The 24,425-nt window shown below is 41.5% G+C and overlaps 1 protein-coding gene across 2 annotated transcripts in view; it reads right to left on the bottom strand.

Moving 5' to 3' along the window:
- DNAH7 (dynein axonemal heavy chain 7) overlaps nucleotides 1–24,425 on the bottom strand; it is a 564,416-nt gene that overhangs the window by 220,213 nt on the left and 319,778 nt on the right. For both annotated transcript variants that reach the window (XM_077275383.1, XM_077275384.1), the window contains exons 35-38: nucleotides 21,348–21,545; nucleotides 13,462–13,617; nucleotides 10,849–11,017; nucleotides 9,854–9,980 (exon numbers count right to left, since the gene is read on the bottom strand). In XM_077275383.1, the coding sequence (XP_077131498.1) occupies nucleotides 9,854–9,980; nucleotides 10,849–11,017; nucleotides 13,462–13,617; nucleotides 21,348–21,545 (650 nt within the window). The remainder of the gene's footprint in view (nucleotides 1–9,853; nucleotides 9,981–10,848; nucleotides 11,018–13,461; nucleotides 13,618–21,347; nucleotides 21,546–24,425) is intronic.

The raw sequence follows: 24,425 nt of genomic DNA on the forward strand, positions 1-24,425 counted from the left end.
AACGCTGCAGATGTGCAGCGTTTTCCGCATCGTGTGCACATACCCTAACTGCTCTAAATACACTAACGTTCAAAAGTTTAGGGTCACTCAGAAATGTCCTTATTTTTTAAAGAAAAGCACAGGTTTTTTTAATGAAGCTAACATATGATTCAGAAATACACTCTATACATTGTTAATGTGGTAAATGACTATTCTAGCTGCAAACGTCTGGTTTGTAATGCAGTATCTTCAGAAGGTGTATAGAGGCCCATTTCCAACAACCATCAATCCAGTGTTCTTATGGTACTTTGTGTTTGCTAACGGTGTAAGAAGGCTAATGGATGGTTAGAATACCCTTGAAAACCCTTGTGAAAGTATGTTAGCACAGCTGAAAACAGTTTGGTTGATTAGAGAACCTATAAACCTGACTTTCCTTTAAACTAGTTGAGAATCTGGAACATTACATTTGGTGGTTCCTTTAAACTCTCAAAATGGCCAGAAAAAAAGAACTTTCATGTGAAACACGACAGTCTATTCTTGTTGGTAGAAATTAAGGCTATTCTATGCGAGAAATTGCCAAGCAACTGAAGATTTCCTACAACGGTGTGTACTACTCCCTTCAGAGCAGAGTACAAACAGGATCTAACCAGAGTAGAAAGAGAAGTGGGAGGCTCCGCTGCACAACTGAGCAACAAGACAAGTGTATTAGAGTCTGTAGTTTGAGAAATCGACTCCTCACAGGTACTCAACTGGCAGCTTCATTAAATAGTACACGCAAAACGACAGTGTCAATGTCTATAGTGAAGAGGCGACTCCGGGATGCTGGCCTTCAGGCAGAGTGGCAAAGAAAAAGCCATATCTGAGACTGGCTAATAAAAGGAAAAGATTAATATGGGCAAAAGAACACAGACATTGGACAGAGGAAGATTGGAAAAAAGTGTTATGGACAGACTAATCCAAGTTTGAGGTGTTTGGATCACACAGAAAAACATTTATGAGACGCAGAACAACTGAAAAGATGCTGAAAAAGTGCCTGACGCTATCTGTCAAGCATGGTGGAGGTCATATGATGGTCTGGGGTTGCTTTGGTGCTGGTAAAGTGGGAGATTTGTACAAGGTAAAAGAAATTTTGAATAAGGAAGGCTATCACTCCATTTTGCAACGCCATGCCATACCCTGTGGACAGCACTGTGGACAGCACTTGATTGGGTCATTGTCCTGTGGTAGGATGAAGTTGGCTCCAAAGCATACCTCCAAATTATGCAAGAACTATTTAGAGAAGAAGTAAGCAGCTGGTATTCTATCTGTAATGGAGTGGCCAGCGCAGTCACCAGATCTCAACCCCATTGAGGTGTTGTGGGAGCTGCTTGACCGTATGGTACGCAAAAAGTGTCCATCAAGCCAAACCAACTTGTGGGACAGGCTTCTGGAAGAATTTGGTGAAATTTCTCCAGATTACCTCAGCAAATTAACTGCTAGAATGCCAAAGGTCTGCAATGCTGTAATTGCTGCAAAGGGAGCATTCTTTGATGAAAGCAAAGTTTGAAGGAGAAAGTTATGATTTCAAATAAAAATCTTTTTTTCAAACCTTGTCAATGTCTGGACTAGATTTTCAATTCATTTGGCAACTCATTTGAGTAATAAAAGTGTGAGTTTTAATGGAAAACACAAAATTGTCTGGGTGACCCTAAACCTTTGAACGGTAGTGTACCTCTTAACGTCCTTCAACCTCTAGGTTTGATAATAAGTCCTTTCTCTACCCTTCTATACCTGGGAGCCATTTCACTGTTAGGAATACAGGTCACAATTCATCAAGACCAGTATTTTTCACACTGGTCTTAATGACGAAACAAGGTAAAGGTGCATGCTTCTTAAAGGGTTGGTGACTGCAGATTAAGTGACTGCATTAATTGACTGCAGACTTGATCCCCAAGCCTAGAGAACCCCTCTAATGAATCAGACAAGGCGCAACGTGGCATGCACTTCCGTTTGCACCTCGCCACAAATCTCACATTAATCAGGGACATGAACTTGACAAGCATGAATCGCCACAACCTGTCCGTCTCCATTTTGCACACTTGCCAGAGTTTGGCAAAAATTGTGTGAATATGCCAAAAGTGGCAAAGACACCAAAACCAATTAGGTGTAAGTATTTTGCTCTATAGTAATTTGATATTGTTTTTTATTGTCTACTTCAGAAGGAACAATGCCCTGGCTCAGAACTGCTTAGCACATAATATCTGCAAGTAAGGAAACCTCAACATTAGGTGGTCAAAATACAAGAATACATAGTGCAGAATATGGTACTGACATGTTCACACAATGCAGTTTTAAGACTTTATTTGAGGCAAAAAAAAAATGGTGCATCCTATAAATACAAAATATAAAGAAAAAATGTTTTTCTCAATTTAATACAGGTTTTGTTGAACAAAAAAAACCAAAACATCAAAGATGTGATGCCAACCATAGAACAGCTTTTCTTTACACACTCCTGATTAGTGATGAGAGAACCCTTGGATCTTCCGGTCGGGCGGGTTTGGCCAAACAGTTAAAAAAAAGCTTGGTTTGTTTACCAGAACAGTACCCGAACCCGGACCCCATTCACATAAATGGGGGGCGTGAACATCCAGTGTTTGCCACACTGTCATGTGCATGACAGCGTAGAAAATACTGCCTCTGATCGGCGGTAAGATCATTACCGCCAGTCAGACAACTGTGGTTCCTACAGCCCGCAGCTGTGATCGGAGGTAAAAAGCTTACCTCTGGTCACAGGCGTCGGTGGATGAGACTACTACTCCCATCAGCCTACACCTGCTGCCGCTAATAACAGCAAGAGCAGGCGGTGGCTGATGGGAGTATTTATCACCCCACACCTGCGCTATAAACACCCTGCCTAATAAGCACTTTATAGAGTACTATTTGACTAGTCGATGGGGCACTTGTTTCCCTAGACTAGTCAGCCCACTCTGTATGTTATCACACCCCTGTAGGGATGATAACATAATTTGCAAGAGCCGGCGTCATCTCCTGCTCTCTGCAAATCTTTCGCACGCACACGACTTTCTTTCCTGCAGGTGATTGCGCCTCTGATGCCAGGTGTTTTCTTCCTGATTTAAAAAAAACGGCATGGGACCCCTCTATTCTTGGTAACCAGCCTTTGTTAAGGCTGACATCTGAGGGTTGTGGCCCGCAGCTGTCAGTTTTGCCTGGCTGATTATCAAAAATACAGGGGAACCCACGCCAATTTTTTTTTCTATTCATTTATTTATAGCACAGGCGCCGGCTGATGAATACTCCCATGAGCAGCCTGCTTTCACTGTTATTAGCGTATAAACCAAAAAACGGGGCAAATAATATATCAGCTCCGCCATAAGGAAAATAGCAAAAAAAACAAAAGAAGAATGGACACTAGAGCTACTAAATTACTTGAAAATTTATTGAAAAAGTGTTCTAAAAATTATGTTCAAACAGCAAATGACAATTATATATAACGGATGCAATGGAAAGGAGAAAAGGACAACAACCTAGTACCACATACAGGTGAAAATAATAACAGGATAGTTATACAAGCCACTGCGTATTGCAAAAACTATACATGTAGCAGAGTAAACAATATCAGATTGGTATCTCTTAGTGGATAATACAATACCGCATATAGGCTAAAGGTCCAAAAGTATTATAGCAGATCAGTGTATAACATTATGTATGGGAATATACAGTGGGGCAAAAAAGTATTTAGTCATTCAGCAATAGTGCAAGTTCCACCACTTAAAAAGATGAGAGGCGTCTGTAATTTACATCATAGGTAGACCTCAACTATGGGAGACAAACTGAGAAAAAAAATTCCAGAAAATCACATTGTCTGTTTTTTTATCATTTTATTTGCATATTATGGTGGAAAATAAGTATTTGGTCAGAAACAAAATTTCATCTCAATACTTTGTAATATATCCTTTGTTGGCAATGACAGAGGTCAAACGTCTTCTGTAAGTCTTCACAAGGTTGCCACACACTGTTGTTGGTATGTTGGCCCATTCCTCCATGCAGATCTCCTCTAGAGTAGTGATGTTTTTGGCTTTTCGCTTGGCAACACGGACTTTCAACTCCTTCCAAAGGTTTTCTATAGGGTTGAGATCTGGAGACTGGACGGGCCACTCCAGGACCTTGAAATGCTTCTTACGAAGCCACTCCTTCGTTGCCCTGGCGGTGTGCTTTGGATCATTGTCATGTTGAAAGACCCAGCCACATTTCATCTTCAATGCCCTTGCTGATGGAAGGAGGTTTGCACTCAAAATCTCACGATACATGGCCCCATTCATTCTTTCATGTACCCGGATCAGTCGTCCTGGCCCCTTTGCAGAGAAACAGCCCCAAAGCATGATGTTTGCACCACCATGCTTTACAGTAGGTATGGTGTTGGATGGATGCAACTCAGTATTCTTTTTCCTCCAAACACGACAAGTTGTGTTTCTACCAAACAGTTCCAGTTTGGTTTCATCAGACCATAGGACATTCTCCCAAAACTCCTCTGGATCATCCAAATGCTCTCTAGCAAACTTCAGACGGGCCCGGACATGTACTGGCTTAAGCAGTGGGACACGTCTGGCACTGCAAGATCTGAGTCCATGGTGGCGTAGTGTGTTACTTATGGTAGGCCTTGTTACATTGGTCCCAGCTCTCTGCAGTTCATTCACTAGGTCCCCCCGCGTGGTTCTGGGATTTTTGCTCACCGTTCTTGTGATCATTCTGACCCCACGGGGTGGGATTTTGCGTGGAGCCCCAGATCGAGGGAGATTATCAGTGGTCTTGAATGTCTTCCATTTTCTAATTATTGCTCCCACTGTTGATTTCTTCACTCCAAGCTGGTTGGCTATTGCAGATTCAGTCTTCCCAGCCTGGTGCAGGGCTACAATTTTGTTTCTGGTGTCCTTTGACAGCTCTTTGGTCTTCACCATAGTGGAGTTTGGAGTCAGACTGTTTGAGGGTGTGCACAGGTGTCTTTTTATACTGATAACAAGTTTAAACAGGTGCCATTACTACAGGTAATGAGTGGAGGAAAGAGGAGACTCTTAAAGAAGAAGTTACAGGTCTGTGAGAGCCAGAAATCTTGATTGTTTGTTTCTGACCAAATACTTATTTTCCACCATAATATGCAAATAAAATGATAAAAAAACAGACAATGTGATTTTCTGGATTTTTTTTTCTCAGTTTGTCTCCCATAGTTGAGGTCTACCTATGATGTAAATTACAGACGCCTCTCATCTTTTTAAGTGGTGGAACTTGCACTATTGCTGAATGACTAAATACTTTTTTGCCCCACTGTATATAAAGTGCCAATAGTGCAAAATATGTGATCCCAAAAAGGGGATCACAGAATAAACTTCAGTAAATTAATCCCTCACTGGGGGTACACAATAGAAAAAGTAATTCCCATATATTATATTTAAATACAATATCACTACAATTTAATTCTCCTTCTAATAGTTAAATATGTGCATTGGCAGTGAAATCTAGCGGCTAAAAAAATAAATAGTTAAAGTATGTAACCAAACCATATACACACAAAGAATAGCATCGCTAAAAAAAGCCTGCAGTCAAATGCACATAGAGAAAATCAGACCCGATATAGTGGGGAGAGATAATGAACCGACATGGTATACGTATGTATCAACCTGCTCCTGGATGTGGTTAGAAAAGACCCCAACGCGTGTTTCGCACCAATGGCTTCATCGGGGGGCGTTCTTATTAGCAACAGCAGACGTAGGCTGATGGAAGTAGTAGTCTCATCAGCTGAGGCTTGTGACCGTAGGTATACTTTTCACCCCCGATCACAGCTGTGGGCTCATGCTGTCATCTGACAGCGTGGGAACCGCAGCGCTCTGACCGGTGGTAATAATCTTACTGCCAGTCAGAGCCGCCGCTGTTTCTCGCACTGTCATGCAGATGACAGAATTAGAAAAAACCTGTGTTCAGGGTGCCGAACCCGAACAGTAACATGGACTTCCTGGTGAAGACAATGTTCGGGGTCTATGTGCACAGTAGGTGCTCAGTACGGACCTCGAACTTCACTGTTCGGGTTTGCCCATATTTACTCCTGCTCACTCTTTCCCAGGTAAAAAGAGAGGACCCATGAAATGTTGAAGCAGATGTGGACCCACTTTTTCATCTGTGGTTTCTCTACACACTGCACTGTAACCAGAACTTTTATTCATATACAGTATCATACTCTGCGTTAGCCCACTATGGTGAGTATGGCGACTGTTGCATTTTTATATTGTACTGGCATTAATGACTGAGATGTTAGGGGCTGGTGAGGACCCAGCGGTCATGGTGCACATTGGCACAAATGACAAAGTTAGAGGTAGGTGGAAGGTCCTTAAAGATGATTTCAGGGAATTAGGCTGCAAGCTGAAAGCAAGGACCTCCAACGTGGTATTTTCCGAAATACTGCCTGTACCACGTGCCACGCCAGAGAGGCAACGGGAGATTAGGGAGGTTAATAAGTGGCTCAAGAATTGGTGTAGGAAGGAGGGGTTTGGGTTCCTGCAGAACTGGGCCGACTTCTCAGTTGGCTACAGGCTCTACGCTAGGGACGGGCTGCACCTCAATGGGGAAGGGGCAGCTGTGCTGGGGGAGAAAATGGTTAGAAGGTTGGAGGAGTGTTTAAACTAGGGATTGGGGGGGAGGGTATTCATTTTATAGGAGGGGAAGATAGTGCAGATAGAGAGCTGGGCACAAATAAGGAAGTTGGGGGTGGCGGTGGCATGGGGGGTGGGGTTAGAACAGTTAATAATTTAAGAAAGAATAGAGGTACAGAGAGTAACATCAAGTGCATGTATACTAATGCCAGAAGCCTCGCCAACAAAATGGACGAATTAGAACTAATGTTGTTGGAGCATAATTATGACATGGTGGGGATATCTGAGACGTGGCTGGATGAGAGCCATGACTGGGCTGTTAACTTGCAGGGCTATAGCCTGTTCAGAAATGACCGTACAGATAAGCGAGGGGGAGGGGTGTGTCTATATGTAAAATCTTCCTTAAAACCCATCCTGCGTGATAATATAGGTGAATTTAATGAAAATGTGGAGTCCCTGTGGGTGGAGATAAGAGGAGGGGGAAAAAATAATAAATTACTGATAGGGGTTTGTTATAAATCTCCAAAAATAATGGAAGCAATGGAGAATATCCTCGTAAAGCAAATAGATGAAGCTGCGACTCAAGGAGAAGTCATTATTATGGGGGACTTCAACTACCCTGAAATAGATTGGGGAACAGAAACCTGCAGTTCCAGCAAAGGTAATCGGTTTTTGACAACTATGAGAGACAATTACCTTTCACAGCTGGTTCAGGACCCAACAAGGAGGGGGGCACTGCTAGACCTAATATTAACCAACAGGCCAGACCGCATATCAAATATAAGGGTTGGGGGTCACTTGGGGACTAGTGATCATAAAATAATAAGTTTTCATGTAACCTTTAATAAGATGGGTAGTAGGGGGGTGACAAGGACACTAAACTTCAGGAGGGCAAATTTCCAACGGATGAGAGAGGATCTTGGTGCAATTAACTGGGACGATATCCTGAGACACAAAAATACACAAAGAAAATGGGAGACGTTTATTAGCATCCTGGATAGGACCTGTGCACAGTATATACCGTATGGGAATAAGCATACTAGAAATAGGAGGAAACCAATATGGCTAAATAGAGCTGTTAGGGGCGCAATAAGGAACAAAAAGAAAGCATTTAGAGAATTAAAGGAAGTAGGTAGTGATGAGGCATTAAATAAATACAGAAAATTAAATAAATTCTGTAAAAAGCAAATCAAGGCAGCAAAGATTGAGACAGAGAGACTCATTGCCAGAGAGAGTAAAAATAATCCCAAAATATTCTTTAACTATATAAATAGTAAGAAACTAAAAAATGACAGTGTTGGCCCCCTTAAAAATAGTCTGGGTGAAATGGTGGATGAGGATGAGGAAAAAGCCAATCTGCTAAATGACTTTTTTTCATCAGTATTTACAAACGAAAATCCCATGGCAGCCAATATGACTAGTGATAAAAATTCCCCATTAAATGTCAACTGCTTAACCCAGCAGGAAGTACAGCGGCGTCTAAAAATTACTAAAATTGACAAATCTCCGGGCCCGGATGGGATACACCCCCGAGTACTGCAGGAACTAAGTACAGTCATTGATAGACCATTATTTTTAATCTTTAAAGAGTCCATAATAACAGGGTCTGTACCACAGGAGTGGCGTATAGCAAATGTGGTGCCAATATTCAAAAAAGGGGCAAAAACTGAACTCGGTAATTATAGGCCAGTAAGTTTAACCTCTACTGTGGGTAAAATCCTGGAGGGCATTCTAAGGGATGCTATACTGGAGTATCTGAAGAGGAATAACCTCATGACCCAGTATCAGCATGGGTTTACTAGGGACCGCTCATGTCAGACTAATTTGATCAGCTTCTATGAAGAGGTAAGTTCCGGACTGGACCAAGGGAACCCAGTGGACGTAGTGTATATGGACTTTTCCAAAGCTTTTGATACGGTGCCACACAAAAGGTTGATACATAAAATGAGAGTAATGGGGATAGGGGAAAATATGTGTAAGTGGGTTGAGAGCTGGCTCAGGGATAGGAAACAAAGGGTGGTTATTAATGGAGCACACTCGGACTGGGTCGCGGTTAGCAGTGGGGTACCACAGGGGTCAGTATTGGGCCCTCTTCTTTTTAACATATTTATTAATGACCTTGTAGGGGGCATTCAGAGTAGAATTTCAATATTTGCAGATGACACTAAACTCTGTAGGGTAATCAATACAGGGGAGGACAATTTTATATTACAGGATGATTTATGTAAACTAGAAGCTTGGGCTGATAAATGGCAAATGAGTTTTAATGGGGATAAATGTAAGGTCATGCACTTGGGTAGAAGTAATAAGATGCATAACTATGTGCTTAATTCTAAAACTCTGGGCAAAACCATCAATGAAAAAGACCTGGGTGTATGGGTGGATGACAGACTCATATTCAGTGGCCAGTGTCAGGCAGCTGCTACAAAGGCAAATAAAATAATGGGATGTATTAAAAGAGGCATAGATGCTCATGAGGAGAACATAATTTTACCTCTATTCAAGTCACTAGTTCGACCACACTTAGAATACTGTGCACAGTTCTGGTCTCCGGTGTATAAGAAAGACATAGCTGAACTAGAGCGGGTGCAGAGAAGAGCGACCAAGGTTATTAGAGGACTGGGGGGTCTGCAATACCAAGATAGGTTATTACACTTGGGGCTATTTAGTTTGGAAAAACGAAGACTAAGGGGTGATCTTATTTTAATGTATAAATATATGAGGGGACAGTACAAAGACCTTTCTGATGATCTTTTTAATCATAGACCTGAGACAGGGAGAAGGGGGCATCCTCTACGTCTGGAGGAAAGAAGGTTTAAGCATAATAACAGACGCGGATTCTTTACTGTAAGAGCAGTGAGACTATGGAACTCTCTGCCGTATGATGTTGTAATGAGTGATTCATTAATTAAATTTAAGAGGGGACTGGATACCTTTCTGGAAAAGTATAATATTACAGGGTATATACACTAGATTCCTTGATAAGGCGTTGATCCAGGGAACTAGTCTGATTGCCGTATGTGGAGTCGGGAAGGAATTTTTTTCCCCATGGTGGAGTTACTCCTTGCCACATGGGTTTTTTTTGCCTTCCTCTGGATCAACATGTTAGGGCATGTTAGGTTAGGCTATGGGTTGAACTAGATGGACTTAAAGTCTTCCTTCAACCTCAATAACTATGTAACTATGTAACTATGATGTCCTCAGCCAGCTACAGTGAGTATTGAAATGATATTTACCTTATGGAAAGATGCCATTCTAGTATCCTGGAGAATATAGTATACATAGAGTTGTCATCAAATTCATTTATTGTTATAGTGTTGAAATGCCTGAGGAATCTCGGGGTTATCACATTTCTTCCACCACCTAATCAGCAAGAAAATAAGGTAATTTATAATAAGAAAATATCTGTGGACTAAAAGCATTAAACCATTTAACTTGCTAAATATAAGATGACAAAAATGTAACTGACAATGGACTCAAAATGTCATGGTAATTTCTATATCTTTCTAATTTTATATAATGCAGCGATATTCACCAATTTGCTAATTTATTAGTCAGGTCGTAAACTAGCTTGTAATAGCATGTGAAGCAATACATTTACAAGTAACAGATAAATATCACAATATCCAACATTATCTACTATATTTCACCATTATCTCTGAATTAATAGACTTTGCACAGAATAAAATGAAATGTATGCAACATGTAAAGCAAAACTAACTTTCTGAAAATAAACACAAGGTCCGATTTATCAAGGTGTTTTTTTTTAATAGTTATTAATCATTAAAAAACATGTTAAAATGGCAAAATATTTATGTAACTTGAAGTTGAGCACAAATGTTGTAACCTTTAGTGCTTTTACACCAGTCCCCACCAGCTCCACCAAAGGGACAGAGCTTGGATAGGACACTGTGTGGTGATGCCCGCCCACATGGAGTGACTGCAGACTTGTACCCCAATGCCAGAAATGTATTAAATTCAAATTTGTTTTGATTAGAGCATAAAAAATCCCAAACATCTGTGTAATCATGAATATTTAATAGTAACATTTACAGTACATATTCTTGTTTTTCTGGTATGGAGATTGGGCATGTGATCTGTGCCGTTCCTTGGCACTCCACAGGCCATTCCCTGCTCTTTCCATAATTAATTATAAAGTTATTCATTCTGTACGTAATATATTTGCTCATGTAGCATAAAGTGTAAAGTTACAGTTTCAGTAGAACTTTACCTGCTGGCCCCATAGCACATACGATTTGTATATCAATTAGCTTGATCATGGAGCAATCTTTCAGATCATACCAGTTCCAATGATCCAACCACTGGCGAAGTAATTCTACAGGAGGCTGTGCACCGTAGACCTCTCTTGCAGGCATGTTCACATCATCTACAAAAACCACCTAAAAACAAACCCAGTTATGTGACTGTTGAATACGACACACTTAGCGAATGTATTATTGGGTAGAAGAGTAGAAGGTTACTCTTTTTCTGGCTGTAAGTATCTCCTACCAGAATGTGGTAGGACAGGTTTCTAAAAAATTTAGCTATGCTACTCGGGGTCTCCTCTGTTACCAGAAGATCTACAATGAATAAAGCAACTTGAATCAAATAGTTGAAAATGTGAGACCTTTATAAGATGTGGAGCTATGTTTACATTTGGCATGTACTACAAGAAACACAATAAGGGCACAGTCACCATATGATAACAAAGACATCAAGCTAAAAGATTTTTATTAATGATTTATTGCTTTTTTATTAAATAAAGTAAAATAAATCAAGTAGTATCTATATCACATTTGGTGTGGCAATAACCCTTCATCAGACCTAAACAGAATATAAAAGTTGCCATTTTGCTGCTGGTAGGTGCTTCCAGACATGCGCAGTGCGCCTCTGAAGTCTAGAAGCGACTACTCGGCATCTGAGGCTCAATGACATATTGTCACGGGTATGTCAGAGGCTGCAGAGAGTTGCACTGCATCTAGCTGTAGAAGGTCTCAGCGGTTGGCTTTGCAGACTCCTTCCTAGTCTTTCTGACTTTAGGACCCAGTGACAACCTCTCCCGGCTCTAGTTGACACACCTAGACCGGGGTGTTTATAACTCCCAGCTTGCTGCTGGAAGTTGCCGATGATATTTCCATTTCCCTGTTGAGGCTTGGAGCTATAGAAGTCAGCTATCTTCCTCTTTGGTGTTTGGAAGATGTCTGTGTTTCTCTCTGAGTCTGAAGCTAAGTGTTCCCCTTGTTTGTGTATCCCATCTGCCTTTAGTAGTAGTGGGGATTGACTAGTGTCATCCTGTCCTATCCTATGAAGGGCTTATCACCAGGGTCAGGCAGGGGTTAGGTATCCTGCTCGGTGATAGGTGTGGAACCTATATAGAGAAGCTTAGGGCAGACAGGGTGACGTTAGATCTGCCTAGGGGTCTCCACTCTCCCCTTCCTTAGTGTTGGGTTCCCTTCCCCTTATCCCTTTGTGTTGCACTTGGTCTTTCCTACACTGTGCGTGATACATATGGGAAAGAAAGCTGTGTGCTTGCGCAAGATTTGCAGAGCGCAGGAGATGATGCTGGCTCTTGCAAATATATTATCACGCCCACAGGGGTGTGATAATATGCGATGAGGGCTGTCTAGTCTGGGGAAACACATGCCCTATTGACTAGTCAAAAGAATAATTTGCATATTAAAAACAGATTTTCAAAATACTTTTTTAAAGATCTTGCAGAACAGCATAGAAAGAGATAGCTTCTACATGTCTTTGTAGCACAGCACTATAGCACTTTAATCCCTACCACAGGCTAGTCCCCTGATGAATTGGCCTGGAGGAAACGTGTCGGGACATGGTTTGAGGGAAAGTGCAGCGCATGTTTAATTCAGGGGTAGTTGTGGACTGCTTGGGGAATAGACTACTGCTTGCCCCATAGGGATCGACAGGGTATTGTCTGTCCCTTCAATTTGGCCTGAAGAATACTGATGATCCAGGACCTGTTTCGTCTCCCCCCCATTAATCTACCGGAATTGGTGAGACTGTTCCTTTTTATTTACATTTGATTTAACAGTCTTTATTGCTGCAGGGTCTGTGTATTCTATGTTCTTCTTGGTATATGGACTATATTTGCATCATCAACGGTGGTGTTGAATTTGCTATATTTGTAATCTCTAAATGCAGCTAGGCGAACAGTGTTGGATTTTTGGTAATTAGTCTCTGTTATATTGTACAGAATTTTGCACCTTCCACACTGTTTCCCGATGCTAGATGGATTTCTTTTTCTAGGTATTACATTTGAAATCTATTTTTATCCTTAGTAAGCTGTCTAATCTGTTTTGATGCTACATTACCCTTCATCAACAGCAATTCAGCTGAATTTCACAAAGGGTGGCACATTTTTTTGTTTCTTTTAAAGAATATATTAAAAGTTACATTTTAATTCCAACATTCTGCTATATATGGATATTTTTTGTGGGATCCAGTATTAGATGACCTCTGTGGTCAGTTTTTCCTTATAGCTATATTGTAAAGATCTGTTAATATGTCAAACACTATAAAGGGCTTGTGAAAGAACAGAGAATGACGGTGATGTGCAGGGCACGGGGGACCGCTTAGGTTCCCTTTAACAGTGGTGACATAACGTTCAATTGGCCAATAAGTGCACAGTATGCCAGGTTACCGCTGTGCTGAGTCAGTGACATAATGGTCATATGGGGCATGCACCAAAGGAGGATGTTCTTCTACTTTTAAAGGCAAGCAACCTACTCTGCCCTATTATGTTACAGAGTGATGCACTAAAAAACAATACTCGCTTGAGGTCAGATCTAAAGAAAAAATAAGATGTGACTAGTGTAATTCTTACCGTTTTCTTCCCGAGCGGAGGACCATAGAGCCCCTTCCTTCTTTTATCAAGCTTGGACATGATAATGTTCTGAGTTTGAGCTGCCGTCGTCTGAGCGGAGAAGTTGATCAGCAATGGTTTGTATGTCTCCTTATCCAAGTTATTTAACAAGAAATCCTAGGAAGTAATATTCATACAGTAAACAGCTGTATTCATGTCTATAGAAAGATTGAGACGTAAAGACTTTTTATTCAGAAAGTTGATTTTAGGAGAAGGAGAGGAGAACTTTAGGAGAACTTTTCTTAAAAGGGACTGTCAATCAATTTAATAATCTGTCCTTCTATTGAACAAATCCCCTGTAAACACACATAAATATGCTGTGTAAACATCGCCTTAGTTCATAGCTTACCTCAGTAAGACATTATTGTACTTTTCATTGCCTTTTTCCACAATTTCATTCCATGTTTTTCTCCCATTGTTACCATGACCTTCCATTTAGCCCACTATATCAATAAAAACTGCAACGCAATGGTTTCTTTTTGCTGTTCTAGTTTTCGTGGTTGTGTTCTGACCACAAAAGAAGCCTGATGGTTTATTAGAATATCAAATTTAGACCAGATTCACACAGCGCACATTTTAAAGCAGTTTTCTCTGCTTTTTATTTTCATGTGTAGGATTTACACATGTAAAAAAATCGATTTGGTCACAGCTGTGAGATCAGAGAACTCTGTATGATTATATCTAGCATATTGATTAAGTACATGGTATCCGTTCAGACTGTTCTGGACACTGGTCACTAAGGCTACTTTCACACTAGCGTCGTACGACGCACGACGAATTGCGTCGTTGCGACGTACCGACGCAAGCAGTGAAAGCGCCGCACAACAGGGGCAGCGGATGCTGTTTTTCAACGCATCCGCTGCCCCATTGTGATGTGCGGGGAGGCGGGGGCGGAGTTCCGGCCGCGCATGCGCGGTCGGAAAAGACGGTCACGACGCACCAAAAAACGTTACATGTAAGGCTACTTTGACACTAGCGTCGTGCACTGCGTCGCTATGCGTCATTTTGTAGAAAAAAACGCATCCTGCAAAAGTGCTTGCAGGATGCGTTTTTCTCCATAGACTTGCATTAGCGACGCAGTGCGACGCATTGCCACACGTCGCATGCGTTTTTTCTACAAAACGACGCAAAGCGACGTGCAGTGCACGACGCTAGTGTGAAAGTAGCCTAACACTGCGACGTTGGAACCCCTAATGCAGCAAAAAGTTACTCGGCTCTTATTTTCTTTACAAAAGGAAAACACACGTCACTAATAATCCGATCGACGTAAACTCACCTAAAGCACTCGCTAAGAAATTACCCGGCAATAACAATTCCTTATTTTTTTTTACAAAAGAAAAACGCTCCCTCCCTACCTATAAAGCTACTTTGTACTATTTTTTCTGTAAAATAAAATCGGACGTCACTAACAGTGTTACGTCTACCGTTACTTATAAGGCTACTCTGTACTAACTACTACTATTTTTTGCTTCCTAAAACAAAAGCAGACGTCACTAACACTATGACATTCGCTACTCTAATGTGCCACCTCCTTATCCGTGAAACTACACTGTACTAACTACTATTATTTTTTTTCTAAAAAAAAAAATCAGATGACACTTTGACATCTGCTATGCTAACTAGCTTAAAAAAAAATAAAAAGTCCCTTTGAGAAGCCTCTGATCAGCTGCGATACTGATCATAGCGCTGCGGCCACGGGAAGAGCACAAATGCTCAGCGCAGGATGCCGAGCACATGAAAAAAAGTGTGCAAAAAATACAATTAAGAGTTGGTAGAGTCGGTGGGGTTGAGCTGGAATAGGGATTGGGGAACTGTTGCTGTGACCACAGATTGGTCACAAAGACAGCACAGATCAGCACACAAACAGCACAGATCAGCACAGAGACAGCACAGATCAGCACACAGCACAGCACAGATCAGCACACAGCACAGATTAGCACACAAACAGCACAGATCAGCACACAGCATAGTACAGATCAGCACACAGACAGCACAGATCAGCACACAAACAGCACAGATCAGCACACAAACAGCACAGATCAGCACACAGCACAGATCAGCACACAGACAGCACAGATTAGCACACAGACAGCACGGATCAGCACACAGCACAGCACAGATCAGCACACAGACAGCACAGGTCAGCACACAAACAGCACAGATCAGCACACAAACAGCACAGATCAGCACACAGCACAGATCAGCACACAGACAGCACAGAGACAGCACAGATTAGCACACAGACAGCACAGATCAGCACACAGCACAGCACAGATCAGCACACAGACACCACAGATCAGCACACAGACAGCACAGATCAGCACACAGACAACACAGATCAGCACAGACACAGCACAGATCAGCACACAGACAGCACAGATCAGCACACAGACAGCACAGACCAGCACACAAACAGCACAGATCAGCACAGAGACAGCACAGATCAGCACACAGCACAGCACAGATCAGCACACAGCACAGATTAGCACACAAACAGCACAGATCAGCACACAGCACAGCACAGATCAGCACACAGACAGCACAGATCAGCACACAAACAGCACAGATCAGCACACAAACAGAACAGATCAGCACACAGCACAGATCAGCACACAGCACAGATCAGCACACAGACAGCACAGATTAGCACACAGACAGCACAGATCAGCACACAGCACAGCACAGATCAGCACACAGACAGCACAGGTCAGCACACAAACAGCACAGATCAGCACACAAACAGCACAGATCAGCACACAGCACAGATCAGCACACAGACAGCACAGATCAGCACACAGACAGCACAGATCAGCACACAGACAGCACATAGACAGAACAGATTAGCACACAGACAGCACAGATCAGCACACAGCACAGCACAGATCAGCACACAGACACCACAGATCAGCACACAGACGGTACAGATCAGCACACAGCACAGCACAGATCAGCACACAGACAGCACAGATCAGCACACAGACAGCACATATCAGCACAGAGACAGCACAGATCAGCACACAGACAGCACAGATCAGCACACAGACAGCACAGACCAGCACACAAACAGCACAGATCAGCACCAACAGCACAGATCAGCACACAGACAGCAGAGATCAGCACACAGACAGCACAGACCAGCACACAGACAGCACAGATCAGCACAGAGACAGCACAGATCAGCACACAGCACAGCACAGATCAGCACAGACAGCACAGATTAGCACACAGACAGCACAGATCAGCACACAGCACAGCACAGATCAGCACACAGACAGCACAGATCAGCACAGAGACAGCACAGATCAGCACACAGACAGCACAGATCATCACACAGATAGCACAGGCCAGCACACAAACAGCACAGATCAGCACCGACAGCACAGATCAGCACACAGACAGCAGAGATCAGCACACAGATAGCACAGACCAGCACACAGACAGCACAGATCAGCACACAGACCAGCACACAGCACAGATTAGCACACAGACAGCACAGATCAGCACACAGACAGCACAGATCAGCACACAGACAGCACAGATCAGCACAGAGACAGCACAGATCAGCACACAGCACAGCACAGATCAGCACAGACAGCACAGATTAGCACACAGACAGCACAGATCAGCACACAGCACAGCACAGATCAGCACACAGACAGCACAGATCAGCACACAGACAGCACAGATCAGCACAGAGACAGCACAGATTAGCACACAGACAGCACAGATCAGCACACAGACAGCACAGATCAGCGCACAGACCAGCACACGGACCAGCACACAGCACAGATTAGCACACAGACAGCAAAGATCAGCACACAGACAGCACAGATCAGCACACAGACAGCACAGACCAGCACACAAACAGCACAGATCAGCACTCAGCACAGATCAGCACACAGACAGCAAAGATCAGCAGACAGCACAGATCAGCACACAGACAGCACAGATCAGCACACAGACAGCACAGGTCAGCACACAAACAGCACAGATCAGCACACAGACAGCACAGGTCAGCACACAAACAGCACAGATCAGCACACAGACAGCACAGATCAGCACACAGACAGCACAGATCAGCACACAGACAGCACAGATCGGCACACAGACAGCACAGATCAGCACAGAACAGATCAGAACACAGCACATATCAGCACACAGCATGGCAGTGATTGCAATATTTGGAAAAGGCGTCCTCTTGTTTTATTAGAATAAAATCTGTATTTTCAATCCACTCTAGAAATGTTGAAGAACTGAAGACTAATATTGTTCCAGTTATGCACTCATCGGGATATGGATGTAAGTTTACATTTGCATAAAATTGGTACCATAGAGACATTTTTCCATAAGATTTGTGGTTAGTCTCCACATGAATATCAATCGAAACAAAATCTAGTCTGACAATGTAATTCTGTAGAATCAACATTAATAGAGAAGTTGGAAGTAACAGAAATTGACTGTGAGGACTGCAGGATCATAACTGCATACCATATTGTTTTGTGACACTACAGCCTTCATCATCTCCTCCACTAACTGGATAATTACTGGCAAGTTAAAGGTGATGAGCCGTGTTTCATTGTCAGAACACCTTGTTTGCTATGGCAACTATAAATATTCTCTGTATCGACAGTCTATAATGTACGTAGATATCATGAACAAAGTGCAAAAAACTATTGAAATATGGTACATTAATAAATGTCCTATTAATGAAACATGCCTTAACAAGCAAGTAAAAAGTGGTACTACATAGTTAATGTGTAGCTTAGGCCTCTTTCACACTTCAGTTGTTTGGCGTCAGTCTAAATCCGCCATTTTCCTCAAAAAACGGATCCGTTTTTTTTTCGACGGATCCGTTTTTTTCCCCATAGACTTGCATTAGCGACGGATTGTGACGGATGGTCGTCCGTTCCATCCGTCATGCGACGGATCCGTCAAAATTTGGCGGACGTCATCTAGACATTGACGGTCATTGCAACGTTTTTTGTCTGCGTTGAAATGGCGGATCGCGACGAATCCGTCGTGACCGTCATTTCGGCGGATCCGTCGCCCCAATCCGTTTTTTCTATTTTTTTCAATTGCGCATGCTCCAAAAAGTATATACAACCCCCAAGTAACGGATCCGTAAAAAAACCGGATCCGTTACATCCGTTTTTTCAACTATTATGATGGATCCGTCGATCCGTCATTATGTCGGAAGTGACTGACGCCAAAAAACTGAAGTGTGAAAGAAGCCTTACTGCCCAATATATTTACACTTGGCTGCTCTAGGCCAAATATAGCAGAAATGGGGTCTTTAATGGAAACTAACAGAAAAGCTGACCCTATTGTCCACAGCAATCGTACACTGGAGAACTTTCATTTTTCAAGAGCTTTAATTGAAATAAAACTATACTCTGTTGTAGTAAGTAAACCCCAAGTTTCCACTAAATCAGATCTATTACCATATTTCACAATTCCACACTGAGTCAATTATTAAACAGGTATCTAGGACCAGATGAGGCTCATGATGTACTGTACGTACTTTGAAAATCCATGTCAGAATGGCTTTATAATATTTTTTTAAGTTTTCAGAGTTGATATTTTGAAGACTATTTTATAGGTAAAGCTGGAATGTTTTAATGCGTTATAGTCTAGGCAGCAACCTTAACAAGGATATAAAGCCCTTTTGACATGGATTTCACAGTAAGTGTACCAGCCCCATCAAGTTTATGATCTAAGAAATAACACACAGTCTGATGGCAACCTTAATATTTACCATTGTATGGATTTTTTTGGCTTTAGGACATGAGAGCACATCATATAGATTGTTACCACTGCTTCATTTATTTATTTATTTTAAATACTGTGCCATTTGCATTGAAACTCACAAGTGAATGAAAACCGAAGCCTTGAAAACTGTTAGACCATGATTCATCAAGAATGGCATTTTTCACCCCAATCTTGATAAAGATGCAATAGAAGAGCAAGATGTGCCAAATTCATAAAGATGTATGCCTCTTAATGAATTTGCCGCATCCTCTAGCAGTCGTATGCCATGACAAGGAATTAACTGCAATCGGGGAATTAAGCATATCTCTGTCATAATTTATGCCACTTTTGTAATATAATGATTCATTTTCGGAGGGCGTTGGTCACACCACTTTCAAGTTAGTGGGCAGATCTGGCCCAAAATTGCATAAAAACACAAAAAAATTGCTGTACAACTAAAAGCTTCCAGGGCAATGTTACTAAGTAAGGAGATCATGTCATGGAAATAACAGCCAGTACATGGTGCAACATAGAAAATATTTAGTATTGACCGAGAAGTACCAACTGTTTGGCAAGTAAATATAAAAAAAACCATAGAAACACTGAAGGCTAGTTTTACATTTTTTACTTTAATGTTTGCTTCTGAACATCTTTTTTTTAATTAAAGATTTATTTACAGTAAGTAAGGAAACAGTGAGAAGTCCACTCTTAGCGATGGAGCGACACATTATTCAGCCTTGGCTATGTACAAGGAAAGATTTTAAGAATTACAAAAAGCAACAAATAAAGATAGGTCACACAGGGTGTAAGACGCGGTAACTCGTGGCTGGAGCAATAACACTTTTCTACAATGTATAGGCTTAGGGGTATAACACTGTACTGAGGATAGAATCCTATAGAACAGGTTTGTTTCTAAGATATCTTCATTTACACATTCTAAACACAAAATCATAAGTCAGTCTCTTACAGTACTGTTGCACAAATTATTACTGGAAGAAATCACATCTAATCATGTCAGTATAACTACTGGCCTGGAAGAGGAAATTCCCGGTAGCAGTAAACTTATTTAGGATGGAAACATAAAAACCCACACAAGGGATGTTATATGTCTAACAATAACAATATGATTGATTGAATTTTTAGAACTACTCTAATTAAAACAGAAAAAGATAAGCATTTACAATGACACGAGGCACCGGGGACTACTTAGATGATTGTGAGGGAGATCATTGGGGCGTTATTGTGCAAACAGACATTTCATCGCTAGATGCTGCTTGAAAGATGAATGAGTTAAATTCCCATTGATGAATCTAAAGAACAGTCTTTTCCTTAAATGGTTTGATATCATAACCATATCTATACGGTTCATTGAACACATGCGGATTTAACTGCATGATTAGAATGCAGCGTTTTGGACACAGCACATTGTCCAAAACGCTGCTATTTCCTGATGGTGGGGACATAGCATTACTGTGATCGTCAGCAGCGTTTCCGAGAAACAAATAACACACTTAGGAGAAGGACAGAGACCAATTGGGTCTCTAGTCTGAGGCAGACCCCTGGCGGCTTCTCCCCAATCGCTCCCAACACATCACTCAAGGAAAGCAGGCTGGAAAAGCTGCCAGGGACCTGCCGTGGATGAAATAGCCTGTTTAGACAGTTCAACCGCGCTCCCGGAGTGTACAGAATGACCAGTAACAGATTGCTCTGTGTGCTTAGACTGTCATTGGTCTCAGCAGTACACGGTCTGTTTACACAGGACAATGCGCTGCCAAGAAGGATGATTTTTATAAGTCATTTCACCAGACAAATACTGTAAGTGTTTTGCTCATTTGTTGGCAACCTGTTTATACTGGCCAATTATCGGAGAAAGAGAATTGCTAGAGACGATTACATCGATGATAATCGGCTGGTATCAATGCATCCTGTGTAAATTTGGTCTACAAAAGGTCACATTGACACATTGTTTTATATAATGATTACAGAAGCCCTCATGGCTAATTTCTTAAGAAAATCCCCTTTAGAACAGCAAAATGAAACACACTAATCGTATGTTCTATAATAAAACTCAACATAAAACTAATAGTATGAATACTTACTATAATATAGGTACTTTTTCCGGTACCAGTTGGACCCACAAACACAGAAGGCTTTTGGTGTGTTGTTAGCAATTTCATCAATGCTGTGTACCTAATTGTGTCCAAAGTGGGTACAATTATTTCATTAAACATCACATCGTGGGGTATAGGCGGCACTATGCTCAAGTCTTCTGTCCATAGTTCCCATCTTCCAACACCCTACAAATAACATATTAGTGTCATTTATAATTCAGTAGTTATTCTGAGCTGTTTTTACATTGTAGGCTACATGGGTAAGGTCCAAGCTCACACTCGGCCCACATCGCCTAAGGTGGCAGTCTTCTGTTTCTCTGAAGGAGCGGCAGGCCCATGTAACAATCTGCACAGATTTTATTTCCAATGCAGTGCAATCCTGGAGGGAATTATTTGCCTCCTTTCAGGATTAAAAGTGAGGAATCACTTGTCCCTCAAGCACTGCTGGTGGCTGGTGAGTGGAGGCCAGAAACTCCATGTAGCTCTGCCCCTTTCGATTCCCAGACAGACAGGACTTTTTAGCTGCACCCAGCTGTACCAGTGGGTGAAGAAGATTCACTTGCCTTTGAATCTCTGCCTTTTAGGAGCCACATAGGAGAAACAGAAAGAAGAGAGACATAGAAAAGGTGGAGCAGGGGAGAAGTGAAGAGAGAAAGCAAGTGTGAGAGTGAAGAAAGCAGGGCTGATGGCTAGAAAGGAAGAAAAAGATGGAAAAAATGGATGAGGAAGTAGAAACAGAGTACCTAGTAGCCCAGAAGAGGAGGGGATTAATGTGGGTGTTGGGACTATAAGCATTACACTAAATGAGACATGAGATGTAGTAAAGACACTGTCACATATATGACACAATTTGATGGGTAGGTGGTTACAACCCTGAGGAAGCGACATCCACGTGAAACGCACGTTGGGGTATGTGGCCACAGTCAAGGTAGGTTCTCTCATTAAATGGGTAATTAATCTCTTATTAACTATTATTGTGTCAGATGTATAGCGTGCACCAGATACGTACTCTACACTCCACAACAGACTCCGCATCACAGCGTCTCCGCTAGATTGCTCTCTTGCCATTATTTGGAATAGGTTAACAAATGGAACAACCTGACATAAGAAGGACAAATGATGCTGATATCTCTTGAGTAGCTTTATAAAATTACCGTAATTGGTGGTTCGCATCATTTTTATTATGTACTCCTGACCAGGCCTCCAGCCACTGTTTTTTCATTTCACCTACAGATCAAAACTTTTTGTATCCACACAAATTTTTACATTGTATATGTTTATTATTGGTAATTTTCGTGTAATAATAAAATCTTTATAACTTTTGTATAATTATGACTCGGGTTCTCCTTTCTAAAGTAATTAAGAGTCTATAAACAGATAGGTACAGTGCTATTTTGGAAGTGGTATTTTTTCTTTATCCTGTGGCTAGTGTTGCTAGTCCCATGGTTTTGCCAGACACAAAAATAACCATCTACCCATGAAAGGGTTTTTTTTCCCCCACACTTTTAAGGTTGTAATTAGGAATAGGATGTGTTAATAACCTTCACTCTCTGTCTACACAGTAAAAAATGGTTTATATGGAATGAGGTGGATGCAGCTAATCAATGGCCACTTATAGACTGCTGGGGTCATATGTACCAACACCCGCCTTCCACCTTCCCAACCAGATGTTGATGTCAGTGGACTGGTGAGGTAGCTCACAATTCTGAATGGAAAGAAAGACTGTATGAGAATTGGTGAGTATTTTGTTTTTCAATTCAAATAATATTTTGTAAGGAACAGATATAGAACATTTTTAGTTTCCTTAGCAACTTGAGATATTACTTACTGTATGTTTTTGGATCAAGATATTCTAGTGAGACTCAACATTAATATTATTCAAAGAACTTACATTCCCAAATGTGACAGAGAATTGCTATCTGCAGAAGATGACAGACACAGATAGGCAATTCAAAGAAGAGGACTTGAACCTCTAGCACAACCTATTGGATGCAACAATCCTGAAAGTCAATATCACTCCACTTGCAGACACGTTTTGGTGTGTTTGCCTCTCATCACTGCAAACAGGAGATCTGATTTGACTAGTAGAGAGGCCTCTGACTGACGGTGTAAGGAGGAGGTTTAAACTCTTGCGTTACTTGTTGGATGTAGCAATCATAAAAGCCAACATCAACCCTTTAATGAGTGTCTGGATTCACATCTTATCCTAAGTCATGTAGCAAGGCTCGTTAAAAGGTCAATACTTTTTTTAGGATTGTTACATCCAATAGGTACAGTGGTACAGTACATGTTGGGCTAGAGATCGAGTCCTCATCCTCTCTGAAGAGGAAACTTGCATATTTAATTTCAGACCCCTTAACATGAAAGAGATTCAGAGATTGACAATGCCTTGGTGATATTCAACAAAAATTACATTATGGTACTGTGAGCCAGAAAAATCTAGGCTAATACTTTTATTTGTGATACCTTTATTGGCTAACCAGAAACATTGTACTTGCAGCCTTCAGAGGACAGAGGCTCCTTTCGGTGTACATGAACAATTACATATAATGTCCCAGCAGATTAGTCTGAGCCTATAAAGAGAAGAATGCCTGGCCTGAGGAAGATATCTGTCCGATGTTGAAATGTGGATCTCTGTATTCATTTACTAAAATCTTATGTAGATATTATCTGCCTGTGTGTCATTCTCAGGAGTGTTTATGTCACCTCATTTTTATTTAAATTTGTAAAGTATTTATATGGTAGAATAGTCTATAATTATAGGGCACTTCTTTAAAGCCTTAGTCCTTTAACGATAATGTTTTAATTTTGTGTCCTGAGCATTTTTCAATTATGTAAGTTGTTTGCAGGAATTACTAGCGGGTAATGTTTGCACCACAAAGAAGCTACAAGTCTGCAGTTTTTCTATGTGAACACAGACTTGTGAATCCTCACAACGCATGTACTGTGCACTGAGGCTTCTCCTGACCGCAAGTGTACGATTTGCATATTCCCGGCCATTTCCTGGACTAGACTGTTTCCAGCCTTGCTGTAGTCTGTACACTTGCATTGAGTGATGCCGCACTC

This window comes from Ranitomeya variabilis, chromosome 7, assembly GCF_051348905.1.
Source record: "Ranitomeya variabilis isolate aRanVar5 chromosome 7, aRanVar5.hap1, whole genome shotgun sequence".
Taxonomy (NCBI): Eukaryota; Metazoa; Chordata; class Amphibia; order Anura; family Dendrobatidae; genus Ranitomeya; species Ranitomeya variabilis.